General features: G+C 41.1%; 1 protein-coding gene across 3 annotated transcripts in view; it reads left to right on the top strand.

Moving 5' to 3' along the window:
• The window catches only part of SNTG1 (syntrophin gamma 1), a 505,846-nt gene that overhangs the window by 432,995 nt on the left and 54,400 nt on the right, over positions 1-18,451 (top strand). For all 3 annotated transcript variants that reach the window (XM_075826260.1, XM_075826258.1, XM_075826259.1), the window contains one exon: positions 11,877-12,006. In XM_075826260.1, the coding sequence (XP_075682375.1) occupies positions 11,877-12,006 (130 nt within the window). The remainder of the gene's footprint in view (positions 1-11,876; positions 12,007-18,451) is intronic.

The raw sequence follows: 18,451 nt of genomic DNA, 5'->3' as shown, positions 1-18,451 counted from the left end.
TGATGGCACACAGCCCCTCTGTAGATGATGGTACAAAACCCCCCTGCAGATGATGGCACACAGGCCCCCTGTAGATGATGGCACACAGCCCCCCTGTAGATGATGGCACACAGCCCCCTGTAGATGATGGCATACAGGCCCCCTGTAGATGATGGCACACAGCCCCCCTGTAGATGATGGCACACACACCTCTCTGGAGAAAGCATCACCCCACTCCCCTCACCTCCCTGTAGTAATCTTCCGGGACTGTCTCTGTAAATTCAGGACAGTCCCGAAAAATTCTCTACAGTTGACAATGCCTCCTGTACTAGCGCCACACTACCCTTGTAATGAGCGCAACAATGCCCTACATACTCACTGATGCAGCGCAGTCTCTTGTCTTCTTCACGTGTGGTCTCTCGTCTGCACGGGATGTGCCAAGGCGGCGCGATGACGTCATCCCGCCGCCTTAACAGAACTCATTAAGACGAGAGGCCACACCTGTAGAAGACAGCGCTGCATCGGTGAGTATGCCGCCGATAGCCAGCAAGGGAACTAGTAGTTCCCTTGCCAATCCCCATGTCACAGATCCATTTTTAACGGTTGTTACATGTATTGACAGCCGTTAAAAATGGATCCATTGACTTCTATGGGGGCCATCTGGGCGTGAAAATGGCCAAATATAGGACATGTCCTATTTTTTGATGGCCATTATCCACGGGCCGTTAAAAAAACGGCCATGTGAATACACCCATAGAACATCATTGTGTGACGGACGTTTTTTACTGTCGTGTGAATAAGGCCTTAGCTAACATGTGACATTTTTATTTTGCAACAGCTTCGAATCTATTTGGTAAAACAATTTGCAAGACAACCATGATTTTATTGTGATTTATGTGCAAATTTCAGTTGCTGTTTAGCCCTAGCCTAAGGATTCATGCATAAGGCAATTCTGTGTGTACTAATCTTGTTTGCAGTGCATAAAACCCCTATGGGTGCATATTATGTACCCATAAGCACTCCATATACTTCCCTAAAAACTATAGAGAATATTTACTATTTAAAATGTACCAGAATGCGGCACATTCATTAACTGTTTTAGACAATTTTGCACCTCATCCGACAAGGAATGCGGCTTAAATGGGTGTGGTCTAGCAAAATGGGGCATGTCTTAAATGCACCAATGGGCACCAAGATTGCACCAATATTTTGGCACAAAAAACTGGCATAGACTGAGGGTATGTTCACACGCAGTGTTTTCAAGCGTATTTTAGGGCGTTTACGCCTCAAAAATGGCTGAAAAAATGGAAGCTGAACTCCTATAAAGATCTGCTCATTGAAATCAATGGGAAAAACAGCATTTAGTTCATACGGGGCGTCATTTTACGCCGCTGTTTTTAAAAATGAAGCGTAAAAGACGCTCCATCAAAAGAAGTGCATGTCATTTCTTGAGGCGTTTTTTGGAGCTGATTTTCCATTGAACACAATGAAAAACGCCTCAAAAAAACGCCTCAAACGACGCCTCAAAAGAAGCCACAAAAGAAGCTCCAAATGAAAAGAAGTTTCATTTTCAGCTTAAAAAATGCCTGAAAATCAGAGGCTGTTTTCTCTGAAATCAGCTCCGTATTTTCAAAAGTTTTTTGTTAAACGTGTGAACATACCCTTAGGCCTCATGCACACGACCGTAGCCATGTGCACGGCCATGATTTCCGGGTCGGTCGGCCACGGAGTGACAGCCGCGAGCCGCCCGCAAATCGTGGGCTGTGCACATGGCCGCGGCCATTATTTTCAATGAGCCCGGACCGCAGAACACAGCCGTAATAAGGCTTCCCCATTTGGGGGTTCCTCCGGGCTCCGGGGCCATGCACCGACCGTGGAAACCACGGTCGTGTGCATAGCCCCTTAGGAATGAATGGGGCCGCAATTCTCACGTGGATTTTCGGGGGAATTGCGCAGTGGTGTGCATGGGGCCTAAGGGTATGTTCAAACACTGAGTCAAAAACGTCTGAAAATACGGAGCTGTTTTCAAGGGAAAACAGCTCCTGATTTTCAGACGTTTTTGAAACCACTCGCGATTTTCGCTGCGTTTTTCGCAGCATTTTTTACAGCCGTTTTTGGAGCTTTCTTCAATAGAGTCTATGAAAAACAGCTCCAAAAACGTCCCAAGAAGTGTCCTGCACTCCTTTTTCACGGCCGTTTTTTAAATGGCCGCGTTAAAAAACGGCCCATCGGAACAGAATGCCGTTTTTCCCATTGATTTCAACAGGCAGATGTTTGGAGGCGTTCTGCTTCCGATTTTTCATCCGATTTTCAGGCGTTTACGGCGTGAAAAACTGCAGAAAATAGGCCGTGTGAACATACCCTCAGGGTGAGTTCACACAGAGTTTTTTGCAGGAGGAAAATGTGCCTCAAAATTCTGTTTGGAATTTTCAGGCAGATATTGCTCTGCCCCGACGCTGCGAAAATTGAGCGCTGCGGGCATAGAACGCCGCAAAATATGCTTTCTCTGCCTCCCATTGATGTCAATGGGAGGTCAGAAGCGTAAACGCCCGAAGTAAGGGCATGTCCCTTCTTCCCGCGAGCCGGTTTTTCCACTCGCGGGAAAAAAACGCCTCCGCCACCCATTAAAATCAATGGGAGGCATTTTCGGCCGTTTTTTGGCGCGTTTACGCGTAAAAAAAACTCTGTGTGAACTGACCCTAAGCCAACCAAGGAGGAAAAGGAGAAAAGAGTCTAACATATCTAGCTAGATGCGCAAAATTTATCATGTACCACTGTGATAAATGTGGCACATTTTCTGACTGCTTGGTCCGTTCTCTAAATCGTACACAGCATTAGTAAATCTGCCCCCAATATTTGTAGAGAAAAATACCTCCAAAATATGGCATGTGACCACAATTTTTCTCCCTCTTATTAATATTAATCCATGAGAAAAAAACCTAGTGTGCCTCTTTATAAAATCAGAGGCAAATGGAAGTACGGTATGGGCTCATAGAATTTTCTAAAGAGAGGAATTGGCAACATAAAGTAGGATATTTGAGAATGGTTCAGGGTGTTCACCAGTCTTTGGGATGACTGAACTGCAGGCACTGTGAGCAGGATACAAGTGCTGGTAATGGCAGTAGTACACTATGAATGCCATAGATGGAATACTGTCACCACCAGTAGTTTTTTTCATTGACTAACAAAATAGCATCTCTGTTCGAAAAAAAAAATACAGAAATATTTCATTGATCCAGAAGAGATTTTATTGAGGGAAAAAAAAATCTAGAGAGACCACCTTGACTTGTCATGCCACAGGGACACGTGCTCCACCAAACAACTCCATATTTCTCCGCTTCCTGGATCCCTATTAGTTTAAATACTGTATGAAACGTGTAATGTTGGGGTAGCTACAGTTATATTTTATTTTTTAGGTTTGTGCAAGTTAAGCTTTATATGAAGCAAAATCAGTTCTGTAGACTGATGAGTTTACCACTCTATGAGTATAATGAATAAAAAGGCAGTAGGAAAAAGAAGGGTAACACTATAAATACAATAAATAATTTTCATTCTGAATCCACATCGGAATACAAACTACTGCTACTCTAGTCACTTTGAAGTTTACAGTACATTAAGCAAAATCATTTACATAGACCTTAGGCCCCACCAGGCTGTAAATGGTCCCGTGTCTGCATGGTTTGCATAATAAAGCATTCTTATGATCACATCATTTCCATATGAACACACAACAAAAATCTCAGAACATAAAAGGTGTTCCCTCTTAATTGTCTTTTTTTTATTCATACAAATGGCTGGCAGAACAAAATCATTGGCGCATTGAGAGTTGACTTATATCAGTTAGCGGAGTAATGAGTTTTCATTTAGTGATTGTTACTATAATTGTGCAGGATGCACAAAGAACATTAATGAAGAACATAATAACATGGGAAGAAGTACGTTTACTAGAATGGCTGGAGCACTGACGAAATGTAAATCGTACATATTTCACAACGTGGGACCAGCTATGCCAAACCAGATAAAGGCATGAACAAGGCCTTGTACTTTATAGCGAAATGATATAATATGATTGGAATACCCCTTTAATTCTTTTGATTTCAATTGGAATTTAACAATTCTCCTTTTGTTATGAGTCTTGATCCATTGCAATGTGTTTTTTAGATTGGTTGTGAAAGAACGAAAAATACACGTCCTTAATAAACTGTATTGTTAACCTAGGCTAAACCATTGTGGCTGTTTCTTGTACCAAGTGGCTTGGTGAACCATGCAAAACGGGTCACTGAGTAAACACATCTGTAGCAAGCCTATTGTTAAAGTGGACCTCTAGAATCACCCCTTACTGAAGGAATATAATATGTGTATAATATTGCTCAGAGTTAGAATGTTATGTTAGTAGATCTACTAACGTAACATTTTACTGGGATCACAATTATGTAGATCACTCTCCTCTATCTTTTTTAATCATCCCTTTTTTGATCATGCCTTTATATTATACTTATGGTGGGCTATCATTGGCCCTTTCTCTTTTTCTCATATTTGATCATACATACCTTATATGTTGCATACATCCTGTAACAATTATTTGTATATCTATCTATCTATCTATCTATCTATCTATCTATCTATCTATCTATCTATCTATCTATCTATCTATCTATCTATCTATCTATCTATCTATCTATCTATATATATATATACACACATATATGTATATATATATATATATATATATTTTTTTTTTTAAATATATATCAGGGGTCTCAAACTCGACCGAGTAAATTGGGCACATATAGAAAAAATGTGAAGTTGACGGGCCGCATTACTTTCAAATACAAAACAAATTATGGTTAACCAATTAGTTATATGAACTACTAAAACAATACTGCATTACTTTAACAATACTACATTACTATAATAATAGCGCTAGGTTTAAACTTACTGGAAATTCGCGAGTTTACTCCACGTGCTTATTTTAACAATCCAGTTTTTTAGTTTAAGTGTCGCTAAATGCAGTCTGGCTGCACAGTTTGCAGCATTTTGCAGACACAAGAATGTCAAGATTGGGCAGCCCTTTTATAGATAGTTCTGCAGTGCCCGTGGTAGATAAAGCCACAGTGCCCTCTTTATATACTGCCACACAGCCCCCCTCGTAGGTAGTGCAACAAAGCCCCCCTCGGAGGTACTGACACACAACCCCCCCTCGTAGGTAGTGCAACAAAGCTCCCCTCGTAGGTACTGACACACAACCCCCCTTCCAGGTAGTGCCTCACAGCCCCCCTCTCAGATAGTACCACACAGAACCCCTCCCTGGTAGTGCCACACAGCCCTGCTCTGGCCGGAGATTCCACTCCAGGAAGAGCCCCTGACGTCACTTTCCATATATGGGGAGTCATGTCAGCTGCTCTCTCCAGGAATGGAATCTCCAGCTAGAGCGTCGGCAACGCTGTGGCTGGGGATTCCGCTCCGGGAGGAGTCCCTGACGTCACTGTCCATATATGGACAGTGACATCAGGGGCTTCTCCAGGAGCTGACTCACCGACCAGAGCGTCGGCAATGCTCAGGCCGGGGAATCTGCTTCAGGAGTAGCGCCTGACGTCACTACCCATATATTGACAGTGATGTCAGAAACTTCTCCAGGAGAAGATTCCCAGGCCAAAGCGTTGGCAATGCTCAGGCTGGTAATTCCACTCCTAGAGGGAGCCCAAAAGGCACTACCTACATGGAGAGAGGCTGGGTAGCACTACCAGGGCGCAGGGGATTGCGCTCCTTGACAGGGACTCCACGCTATGGCTGGGGATTCCACTCCTGAAGGAGCCCGCGCTATGTACAGGAGGAGGATTGACACTATGTCCAGGGGGGTGTGTGCAACACTCCTCCTTTGGCGTGCACTCTGCTGTCCTGAGGATGTTTCGGGAGCTTCGGTGTACAGCGGGCAACAGATGACAGTCTCAGGGGACGCATGCGGGCCGTGGGCCGTGTGTTTGAGACCCCTGATATATATATATATATATAGATATTCTTATATGTACATGTTATACATATATTTTTCCTTGCCATCACTGTCACTTATCATTTGTATGGGTTTTCGGCACTTCACTTTTTATTTGCGGCACTTTATTATACACAATATAAGTTTGCATTGCTATCTATTTATTCAAATGTTATTTTCTATATATGTTTATATATACAGTATATTCTCTATGTGGGTTTTGTATTTTGATGAACAATAGGAGTCCCCTTGTGTCCCCTATGATATTCAGCGCCAGTTTATAAAGACACCCCACATAGTCATTGGTTTAAATCTACTAGTATTTTCAATACTAGATCTCCCTCCGACCCTTTGACTCACTCGTCGCGTCATGGCGTTGTAACATGCGCATCATGACGCAATGACGCCTGTGCAGCGACGCCTCCTTCATTTAGCAATGCGTTCCTTCCGTCATGTTGTCATGACGTTCGCGTCATTTCATCATGATGCTCCGATACACACGTCACACACTCTCAGCAACCACCCATATCATATCACGGGGAGTTAAACATTATCCAGTGACGTCCTTCTAATTGAATGTGCAGTGCATCATCAGGTAAATGTGTATAGTCAGGTGTGGTACACCAAGTGGTTCTCTTTTGATAGGTCACTGTCTATATAAATAACATGTGATCCTCCATCATGCATACCCCAGAGGAAACTTTGGCAAAACGTACGTTGGGGCCTGGTGGTTGGCTGTGTTTGATATCTCTCTTTTGACACTATATTGCTGTACTATCCCTATTCTGATATGTACAGTGGAGGAAATAAGTATTTGATCCCTTGCTGATTTTGTAAGTTTGCCCACTGTCAAAGACATGAACAGTCTAGAATTTTTAGGCTAGGTTAATTTTACCAGTGAGAGATAGATTATATATATAAAAAAAAAAAAAGAAAATCACATTGTCAAAATTATATATATTTATTTGCATTGTGCACAGAGAAATAAGTATTTGATCCCATACCAACCATTAAGAGTTCAGCCTCCTCCAGACCAGTTACACGCTCCAAATCAACTTGGTGCCTGCATTAAAGACAGCTGTCTTACATGGTCACCTGTATAAAAGACTCCTGTCCACAGACTCAATTAATCAGTCCGACTCTAACCTCTACAACATGGGCAAGACCAAAGAGCTTTCTAAGGATGTCAGGGACAAAATCATAGACCTGCACAAGGCTGGAATGGGTTACAAAACCATAAGTAAGACGCTGGGTGAGAAGGAGACAACTGTTGGTGCAATAGTAAGAAAATGGAAGACATACAAAATGACTTTCAATCGACATCGATCTGGGGCTCCATGCAAAATCTCACCTTGTGGGGTATCCTTGATCCTGAGGAAGGTGAGAGCTCAGCCGAAAACTACACGGGGGGAACTTGTTAATGATCTCAAGGCAGCTGGGACCACAGTCACCAAGAAAACCATTGGTAACACATTATGCCGTAATGGATTAAAATCCTGCAGTGCCCGCAAGGTCCCCCTGCTCAAGAAGGCACATGTACAGGCCCGTCTGAAGTTTGCAAATGAACATCTGGATGATTCTGAGAGTGATTGGGAGAAGGTGCTGTGGTCAGATGAGACTAAAATTGAGCTCTTTGGCATTAACTCAACTCGCCGTTTTTGGAGGAAGAGAAATGCTGCCTATGACCCAAAGAACACCGTCCCCACTGTAAAGGATGGAGGTGGAAACATTATGTTTTGGGGGTGTTTCTCTGCTAAGGGCACAGGACTACTTCACCAAATCAATGGGAGAATGGATGGAGCCATGTGCTGTCAAATCCTGAGTGACAACCTCCTTCCCTCCACCAGGACATTAAAAATGGCTCGTGGCTGGGTCTTCCAGCACGACAATGACCCAAAACATACAGCCAAGGCAACAAAGGAGTGGCTCAAAAAGAAGCACATTAAGGTCATGGAGTGGCCTAGCCAGTCTCCAGACCTTAATCCCATCGAAAACTTATGGAGGGAGCTGAATATCCGAGTTGCCAAGCGACAGCCTCGAAATCTTAATGATTTACAGATGATCTGCAAAGAGGAGTGGGCCAAAATTCCATCTAACATGTGTGCAAACCTCATCTAAAAATGTCTGACTGCTGTGCGTGCCAACAAGGGTTTTGCCACCAAGTATTAAGTCTTGTTTGCCAAAGGGATCAAATACTTATTTCTCTGTGCACAATGCAAATAAATATATATAATTTTGACAATGTGATTTTCTTTTTTTTTTTAATATATATAATCTATCTCTCACTGGTAAAATTAACCTAGCCTAAAAATTCTAGACTGTTCATGACTTTGACAGTGGGCAAACTTACAAAATCAGCAAGGGATCAAATACTTATTTCCTCCACTGTATCTAAGCTAAGCATGTAATATGCAGCTGTTTGCCTGCTATCAGTAGTGGTGGTTAGCAGCTGTACATAAGGGTATGTTCACACGCAGTGCTTTCAGGCGTATTTCAGGGTGTTTACGCCTCGAAAACGCCTGAAAAAGCAGAAGCTGAACGCCTACAAACATATTCCCATTGAAAACAATGGGAAAAACAGCATTTAGTTCATACGGGGCGTCTTTTTACGCTGCTGTTTTAAGCCCTTTTTCAGATTTTCATTTTAGTTTTTTTCTCACCACCTTCCAAAAGCCATAACGTCTTTATTTTTTCGTTGATATAGTACTAGGAGGGCTTGATTTTTGCGGGACGAATTTTAGGTTTTCGTAGCACCATTTATTTTGCCGTATAGTTTACTAGGAAACGGGAAAAAAATTATTTGTGGGGTAGAAAAGGAAAAAAACAGCGATTCCTCCATGGTTTTTTGCGCGCCGTTTTTACGTAATTGACTGTGCATTTAAAACAACATGTTAACTTTATTCTGTGGGTCAATACGATTACGGCGATACCAAATATATATAGTTTTATTCTAGATTTTACTACTTTTACAAGTAAAAACCTAAGTGTAAAAAATAAATTTTATTTTGTGTCGCCAAATTCCGAGAGCCATAACTTTTTTACTTTTCCGGCGATTAAGTGGTATGAGGGCTTATTTTTTGCGGGATAATCTGTAGTTTTTAATAATATCATTTTGGTGTACATGCGATGGTTTGATCACTTTTTATTAAATTTTTTGTGGGAGATTAGGTGACCAAAAAATAGAGATTCTGGTGTTCACCTATTTTTTTTCATGGCGTTCACCGTGTGGGTTAAATAATGATATATTGTAATAGTTCAGACTTTTATGGACGCGGCGATACCAATTATGTTTATTTATTTATTTTTTACTATGCTCTAGGGGGAAAATGGAAAAAGGTTTTTTTTTTTTACTTTTAATTTTTTTAATTTTTTTTTACACACAAAAAACCTTTATTTAACTCATTTTTACTTTTTTTATTTGTCTCCCTAGGGGACCTCAACCAGCGATCGTTAGATCGCTTGCACGATATACTGCGATATTAGTGTATTACAGTATATCGTGATTCTGCCGGAGGCAGGGCTTAATAGGTGCACAAAGATGGCGGACCTGGGGGCCTTCATTAGGCCCCCAGGCAGCCATAGCAACCATTGCACAATGAGCTGTTAGAGGGTTTTGCCCCCCTCTTTCTAACGAGTCGCTATTGACCGCAGCATTTAATGAGTTAAACGAGCGGGATTACTCTGAAGTGTCGCCTGTAACAAAAAGTTGACACCTGCATCGTATGGAGTGGGTTCACTCTGTGAGCCCGTTCCATACTTCCCCTACCCGACTTTGGCATATGGATATGTCAAATGTCGCGAAGGGGTTAAAAAACGGAGTGTAAAAAGAAGCTCCGTAAAAATAAATGCATGTCAATTCTTGAGGCGTTTTTTGGAGCAGATTTTCCATTGAACAGTATAAGGGTATGTTCACACGCTTAACCAAAAATGTTGGAAAATACAGAGCTGTTTTCAAGGGCAAACAGCTCCTGATTTTCAGAAGTTTTTTAAGCTACTCGCGATTTTTGCAGCTTTTTTACGGCAATTTTGGAGCGGTTTTCTAGAGTCAATGAAAAACGGCTCCAAAAACGTCCCAAAAAGTGACCTGCATTTTTCAAAACGGCCGTGTAAAAAAAACGGCTCGTCGGAACAGTACGCTGTTTTTCCCATTGAAATTAATGGGCAGATGTTTGGAGGCGTTCTGCCTCCATTTTATCGGCCATTTTTTGGGCGTTTACGGACCGATAAATGGCCGAAAATAGGCCGTGTGAACATACCCTGAAAAACTCCTCAAAAAACGCCTGAAAAGAATCTCCAAACTAAAAGAAGCTTAATTTTCAGCTTCAAAAACGCATGAAAATTAGAGGCTGTTTCTCTGAAAACATCTCCGTATTTTCAGACGTTTTTTGTTAAGCGTTTGAACATACCCTAAGGGGAAAATTTTATGTTCCCTAATTTTTGTATTATTTATAAATCATCACAGTCCTACCACCTTTTCTTAGGGCTAATTCCTTCTTCATTTCTAATCGTAATTGTATGTTGTTGTTTTTTTTTGTATTTGTATAATAGAGTTAGCTGTTTAATATTCATATACACATTTTTGTCCTATGTATTTATCCATTGTATGTATGGACCTAAGCGTCGCTGCAATGTGTACATGCATTAGGAGGAGAGAAGAAATCATTTTTAAAACATACAATGGGAAAGCCCTCTTATTCTTCATTAATAAGAGAGCTAGATAAAAAAAAAAAAATGGAAAACCTATTTATGCTCGAGTCACATGGATACGATGCAGAGATAGAAAGAATAAACTGTAACCAATGCCCATGGTTGGTAACTTACTTAGAATGTTTAATATCCACTTTAAAGAGGCTCTGTCACCTGATTTTGCAACCCCTATCTGCTATTGCAGCAGATAGGCGCTGCAATGTAGATTACAGTAACGTTTTTATTTTTTAAAAACGAGCATTTTTGGCCAAGTTATGACCATTTTTGTATTTATGCAAATGAGGCTTGCAAAAGTACAACTGGGCGTGTTTAAAAGTAAAAGTACAACTGGGCGTGTATTATGTGCGTACATCGGGGCGTTTTTACTTCTTTTACTAGCTGGGCGTTCTGACGAGAAGTATCATCCACTTCTCTTCAGAACGCCCAGCTTCTGGCAGATCACGCTGTGACGTCACTTCCCCAGGTCCTGCATCGTGTCAGACGAGCGAGGACACATCGGCACCAGAGGCTACAGTTGATTCTGCAGCAGCATCAGCGTTTGCAGGTAAGTAGCTACATCAACTTACCTGCAAACGCCGATGCTGCTGCAGAATCAACTGTAGCCTCTGGTGCCGATGTGTCCTCGCTCGTCCGACACGATGCAGGACCTGTGAGTGACGACGCAGCGTGATCTCTCGAACACGGCTGTGTCTGCACTGCCAGAAGCTGGGCGTTCTGAAGAGAAGTGGATGATACTTCTCGTCAGAACGCCCAGCTAGTAAAAGAAGTAAAAACGCCCCGATGTACGCACATAATACACGCCCAGTTGTACTTTTACTTTTAAACACGCCCAGTTGTACTTTTGCAAGCCTCATTTGCATAAATACAAAAATGGTCATAACTTGGCCAAAAATGCTCGTTTTTAAAAAATAAAAACGTTTCTGTAATCTACATTGCAGCGCCTATCTGCTGCAATAGCAGATAGGGGTTGCAAAATCTGGTGACAGAGCCTCTTTAAGATTTACAGTAATGTGAGTCATCTAATAATACTGTCTGAATATGTCCTATGATACAGCCCCTCTTTAAATCTAATTTTTTAAATAACTGAAATTTTATTGGGTTTTTTTTCTGCACATTTTTGGAGTTTTTTTCTATTTTTTCTATCACATTTGTGTTATCTAATAAACAGTGGCTATTTTTTAAATCATTTCTGTATTTGCAGGCAGAATGCATTTCAAATCACTGCGGTAGATGGGGTTTGCAGTGGAATAATACAGTGCTTATCGGCTGATGACTGCATAGAGTGGTTACAATCTATATCTACTAATATTTCCAATCTCACAAAGCACAACGTAAGTAAAAATGTTCTTTTGACTCATTTAAAAGGTTTTACTTCTAATCCTTTTGTTGGTGATGCTGGAGAGACACCACCTAGTCTTATCTTCAAATAAGGAATAAGCTCAGGGCATCTCATGAGAAATGAACATAATACTATAACTAAATCAACTATAAAACATTCATGAAAAGTAAGATTCTGCCCGGGGTTTTCATTTGTATTTCCACAATCAGGATTCAGATACATTGCAGTATTTCTCTGGTTAGATGAAGTAGCATGCTTGATGAATACCAACATTTAGGACACAGAGATGAATCTCTAGGTCCAAATTTATCCAGTACCATTGGTTAAAGTATAGCTCAATGTAGCAGAACTGGATTTAAGAATCTATAATAATCTATAAGAAAGTAAAAGTAGGATATCCTCAATATCCTTAACCATTTGTCATCCAAAATGGAACCACAATCACCTTCTCATTTTCTTTTCAGTTCTAGAAGATTTTCATCATTAATTATAGCATTTTGAAACGACCCCCCTGAGTTTGATAGTTAAAGAATATGTTCAAATTAGTAAATTTTGTTCAACTATTGACAACCTCAATTGCAAATATTTATATAAAAATACTATGTTTAAGATTAAATTCTACGTTAAGTAGTTCAAAAGAGTTGAAAGAATTTCCAATATACAATAGAAATAATAATTTGATGCCTTTGGACTGCCATTCATTAAAACCAGTGATGTTTTGGCATTCTGTAATTTGATTATTACACCATATTGGTGAGTTAATAATATAGGAATAATTGTCATGCTTTTTCTTAAACAGATTCCAAACATATTAGATAAAAGATATAGTTAGACATAAGTTGCCTCTTAATCTTCCTGCCTCTTAATAAATTAGGCGCATCTGTGGATGCCTCTACACCAGAAGGAAAAATCTACGCCAGCAAGGAGCGGGTGTTGATTTCCCCCATAATTTCCACAAGTTTCTGGCGTAAATTATTTAAAATTTGTTGCGCCTGTCATTTGCAAATTTTTGGGAGTTAGCGACTTTTCTACGCCAGGAAAGTGGCATAGACAAGTTAATTACCTCCTGTCTCCCACCACCTTTCCGCACCAATCCCTAGCATTCTTATTTATAATTTTTGCAAATCCTAAAGGGGGAGCGTTGCGTGCACTGGGTTATGCGGTTGATGTCAAGCAGGGACTCACAATAGCAGGCACCAGCACTTCATTTCCTAGAGTGTACAAGACTACATCTCCCATAACCTCTTGCTTCTGGTTGCCTCTGCAACCTGGAGGAAATGGTGTTGCAGAGTAAAAGACTGATTGACTGGGCAGGAACTTGGGGGAGGAGGGGTATTGACTATCGGTCAGCCCTGTGGTTACTCCTGAAAGGGAGTGAGAGTGAATCAAGTGAGTCATGATGGCCATACTATGGATGATGAGGCAGCCCATGTCATATTGTCAAAGACAGTACAGATCGACCACTTGTAGTAGCCACCCAGGAAGAATCTAGTCCGGAAGCAAGCACACTTTTTTCCCGGTCTGGGAAAAGTTGGAGAAATGGAGTTACCAGGGAGAGAAGTAACTGCCATGAATCTTAAGCCTGAAAGTCAAGAGCCAGGGGTTGATAAGGGGCTCTAACAGAACGAACTTGTCTCAAATGGGACAAAAGTTTACCCATGATGCTGGCCTATGACTGGATGAGACATATAACTAAGGTCCCCAGAGTAATACACCCAGATTTCAATGACGCTTAGCCATATTTTTCCACTGTTCCCATGTGGCTTGGGAGTGATTTTTGTTTGTGGTGTTTGTGAAAATACCTTAACACCTTGATGGGGACATGTTATGTTCTGTGGATGCTGATCACAACAAAAAGCATTAGCACTTATTTTCCTGGAGTGCACTGGACTACATCTTCTAGCTCCTTTTTCTTGTGTGTGCCTCTGCAACCTGAAGGAGGAGGTTTCACAGAGGAAAAGACTAATTGGCTGAGCAGAGGCCTGGGGAAGAGGGGAATGCCTCGTATAGGGAAGTGGTCGTTCAGGAAGATGTGAGGTTGTGTGTCCAATAGAAAAAACAGGCAGTCCCATATTAAGGGACATAGACAGGAGGCACAAGGAAAGTTCTGAAGGCCCACTGTCCACTTACAGACGGGAGGAAGCAACCCTCGAGCAGCATCACTTCTTCAAAGCATTGAGAGTCCCAAACAGCAAAAGTTCCCTGGTCTACCCCAGAAGAGGGTTCTGACTTCCATACCATTTGCCACCATGCCTCTGATTGCTACAGCTTCAAGATGGATCCCGGTGTATCACCCAATACGATCAAATTTTCAAGCACTCAGCTCCAATCTGTTTTTTTAGCCACATGAAACCTTAACCCTTTCAAGACCGAGCTCATTTTGACCTTCATGACCAGCCCCATTTTCTCAAATCTGACATGTGTCTCTTTATGTGGTAATAACTCCGGAATGCTATCCAAGCGATTCTGAGATTGTTTTCTCGTGACATATTGTACTTTATGTTAGTCAAAAATTTGGTCAATAAATTCATTGCTTATTTGTGAAAAACACCAAAATTTAGAGAAAATTTGCAAAAATTATGATTTTTCTCATTTTAAATGTATCTGCTTGTAAAACAGATAGTAATACCACACAAAATAGTTACTATTTTATATATTCCATATGTCTACTTTATATTTGCATAGTTTTTTGAACATTATTTTATTTTTCTAGGACGTTACAACGTTTAGAACTTTAGCAGCAATTTCTCACATTTTCAAGAAAATTTCAAAAGGCTATTTTTACAGGGACCAGTTCAGTTCTGAAGTGGTTTTGAGGGCCTTATGTACTAGATAGACCCCATAAATAACCCCATATTAAAAACTGCACCCCTCAAAGTATTCAAAACAGCATTCAAAAAGTTTCTTAACCCATTAGGCGCTTCACAGGAATTAAAGCAAAGTAGAGGTGAAATTTACAAATTTATTTTTTTTTTGCTGAAATTCATTTGTAATACATTTTTTTCTGTAACACAGAAGGTTTTACCCGAGAAATGCAACTCAATATTTATTGCCCAGATTCTGCAGTTTTTAGAAATATCCCACATGCGGCTCTAGTGTGATAATGGACTGAAATACCGGCCTCAGAAGCAAAGTAGCACCTAGTGGATTTTGGGGCCTCCTTTTTTTTAGAATATATTTTAGGCACCATGTCAGGTTTGAAGAGGTCTTGTGGTGCCAAAACAGTGGAAATCCCCCAAAAGTGAGACGGTTTTGGAAACTACACACCTCAAGGAATGTATCTAGGGGTATAGTTAGCATCTTGACCCCACAGGTATTTTGCTATATTTATTGGAGTTTGTCTGTGAAAGTGAAAATCTACTTTTTTTCTGAAAAAATATTAAAAAAAATAATATTTGCAAGGAATAAAGATTAAAAAGCACCCCAGAACTTGTAAAGCTACTTCTCCCGATTATGCCTATACCCCATATGTGGTACTAAACTGCTGTTTGGACCCATGGCAGAGCTCAGAAGGGAAGGAGCGCCATTTGGATTTTGAAGCGCAGATTTTGCTGGATTGGTTTTCAGTTCCATGTCGCGTTTGCAACGCCCTGGAGTAAGCAAAACAGTGGAAACCCCCCAAAACTGACCCCATTTTGAAGACTACACCCCTCAAGGAATTGTTCTAGGGGATAGTTAGCATTTTGACCCCACAGTTTTTTTGCTGAATTTAGTGGAATTAGGTGAAAATGAAAAAACATAGAAATGTTTAATTTTTACAATGAATAAAGGAGAAAAATTACCCCAAAATTTGTAAAGCAACTTGTCCTGATTACAGCGATATGCCATATGTGGTAATAAACTGCTGTTTGGACCCACGGCAGGACTCAGGAGGGAAGGAACAATATTTGGCTTTTGGAGCTCAAATTTAGCTGGAATGGTTTTCGGGTGTCATGTCGCATATGCAAAGCCCCTGAGGTACCAAAACAGTGGAAACCTCCCAAAAGTCCCTTTAGGGGACTGGAACGAGCGATCATTAGGTTGCTGGTACAATACACTGCAATACTAATGTATTGCAGTATAATGTCATTTTACAGGCTCCTGTAACAGTGCGATCGCTGTTCCTGTCCGTTAGTCCCGGGTGTCAGCTGTAATACACAGCGGACACCTGCAGAATATGGAGCGTGCACAGCGCATGAGCCCGCTCCATAAATAAACCCTCGCACCACGACATGCTATTAAGTCGTGGTGCGACAAGGCGTTAATGCGCAGCGGATGGTGCAAAGTGAAAATTAAAATTTTCCACTGATATGCCATTTTAATGCACAATATATTGTGCCCAGTTTGTGCCACTGAAGACAAATACCTCATACAATGTTGAGTGGGTTCTCCCGGATATAAAATGTCATATATGTGGACGTAAGCCGGTGTTTGGGCACGCTGTGGGGCTCAGAATGGAGGGAACACCATTTGGCTTTTGGAGCGCAGATTTTGCTTGGTAACTGTTCTGTTTGGGGTTTTGCTGGTATTTCAGTTTATGATGTGGGGGTATATGTAATCTGTGCGGAGTACATCAGGACATAATAAGAGGGTATAATAATGGGGTACATAAATAATAATTCGCAGATATGTGGCCGATGTCGCACTGATAAATGGCGCCCGATCTTATCCGCTTTTGGACACTCTGCACATTTTGCATCGCCATATTCTGAGAGCCAGAACTTTTTTATTTTTTCACCATCGGAGCTGTGTGAGGGCTTATTTGTTGCGGGACAATCTGTACTTTTCATTAGTACCATTTTAGGGCACATGCAATTTTTTTTAATCACTTTTTATTAGATTTTTTGGGAAGCAAAGTGACAAAGAAACATAAATTCTGACAATGTTTTTTGTATTTTTTTTTTACAGTGTTCACCGTGCGGTATAAATGACATTTTACTTTATTCTGCGGGTCGGTACGATTACGGCGATACCATTTGTATATAGGTTTTTTATGTTTTGTGGCGATTGCGCAATAAAATCACTTTGATAAAATTATTGATTTTTTGTGTCACCATATTCTGAGAGCCATAATTTTATATTTTTCCGTCAAAAAAGCGGTGTAAGGGCTTGTTTTTTGCGGGACGGGTTGTAGTTTTTATTGGTACTATTTTGGGGTACATGCGACTTTTTGATCACTTTTTATTCTATATTTTTGGAGGGTTGATGACCAAAAAAAAAGTGATTCTGACATTGTTTTTTAATTATTTTTTTTGCGCTGTTCACCGTGTGGGAAAAATAATATTATAGTTTTATAGTTTGGGTCGTTACGAACGCGGTGATACCAAATATGTGTACTTTTTTTAACATTTTCATTTTTTCCCTATAATAAAAGACTTATTATAGGAAAAAAAGCATTCTTTTTTTTTGTAACTTTTATAACTTGTTTTTACACTTTTATAAAACTTTTTTATTACTTTATTTTTTACTTGTTTTACTTGAAGACCTGCAGCACTGATCGCTGCTATAATACATTACACTACCTAGGTAGTGTAACATATTATAAACTGTCAGTGTGACGCTGAGAGTCACACTGACAGGAAGTTTATGAGAACCAGCATCCTGCTGGTTCTCATAGGCTGCTGTGCATGGCAGACCCGGGGGCTGTTATATGGCCCCCGGTTCTGCCTTATAACCGACTGCAGCACCAGCAATCGGTCCCCGGGAAAGTTTGTTGTAGCAACAAACTTTCCAGTTTGTTATAGCAACAAACTTTCCAGTACGTTGCTACAACACACTTTCCCTGCGATCACATGACCCGGACCTGAACTAATCAGGTCCCGATCATATCTCCGGGACCAGAGGCAGGTGATAACAGCGCGATCCGGGTGTCAGCGCTACTCTGAGACACCTGGATCGTGCTTTTAACACCCACCGTGAATTCACGTCGGCACTGCACAGAGCCCAGCAATTACCGACGTGAATATACAGTGGGCGGTCGGGAAGCGGTTAAAAATCAGATCAAGTAGTGTGGGATGATTGAGCGATGCCTCCTGTTCATTGACATGCTAGTTATCGCCACGTGTCGCAAACTGAGACAGAATTCTTGAACAGAGAGACCTTGGTTTATCACTCCGGCAGATTGATACGCGCCAAGGCCGAGATGTCAGCACTGTTCTACGTTGAGTGTTTTGGAAGTTGGGAGAACAACAACGAACGGGAATGACAGCAAAAGTTGTGTGGAGGCGAACCTCTGCTTGGAAAGATCGTCTGATCCATTCTGCACTGCAAGTAAAATTGAACGTCACATCCCAAGTCTGGGACGGAAACCAATGTCGACACAAACCATCAGAAGGCGTTTGTATGACATTGAGCTATGAGTCAGATGTCCCGCTACAGGTGTTCCATTGATCACCCGCCACTGCTCCCAAAGGCTATCATGGTGCACATCAATGGAGGCTGGAATGGAGGTCTATCCT

The sequence above is a fragment of the Rhinoderma darwinii genome, chromosome 5, assembly GCF_050947455.1.
Source record: "Rhinoderma darwinii isolate aRhiDar2 chromosome 5, aRhiDar2.hap1, whole genome shotgun sequence".
Classification (NCBI taxonomy): domain Eukaryota; kingdom Metazoa; phylum Chordata; class Amphibia; order Anura; family Rhinodermatidae; genus Rhinoderma; species Rhinoderma darwinii.
This window is presented reverse-complemented; position numbering and strand designations above follow the sequence as displayed.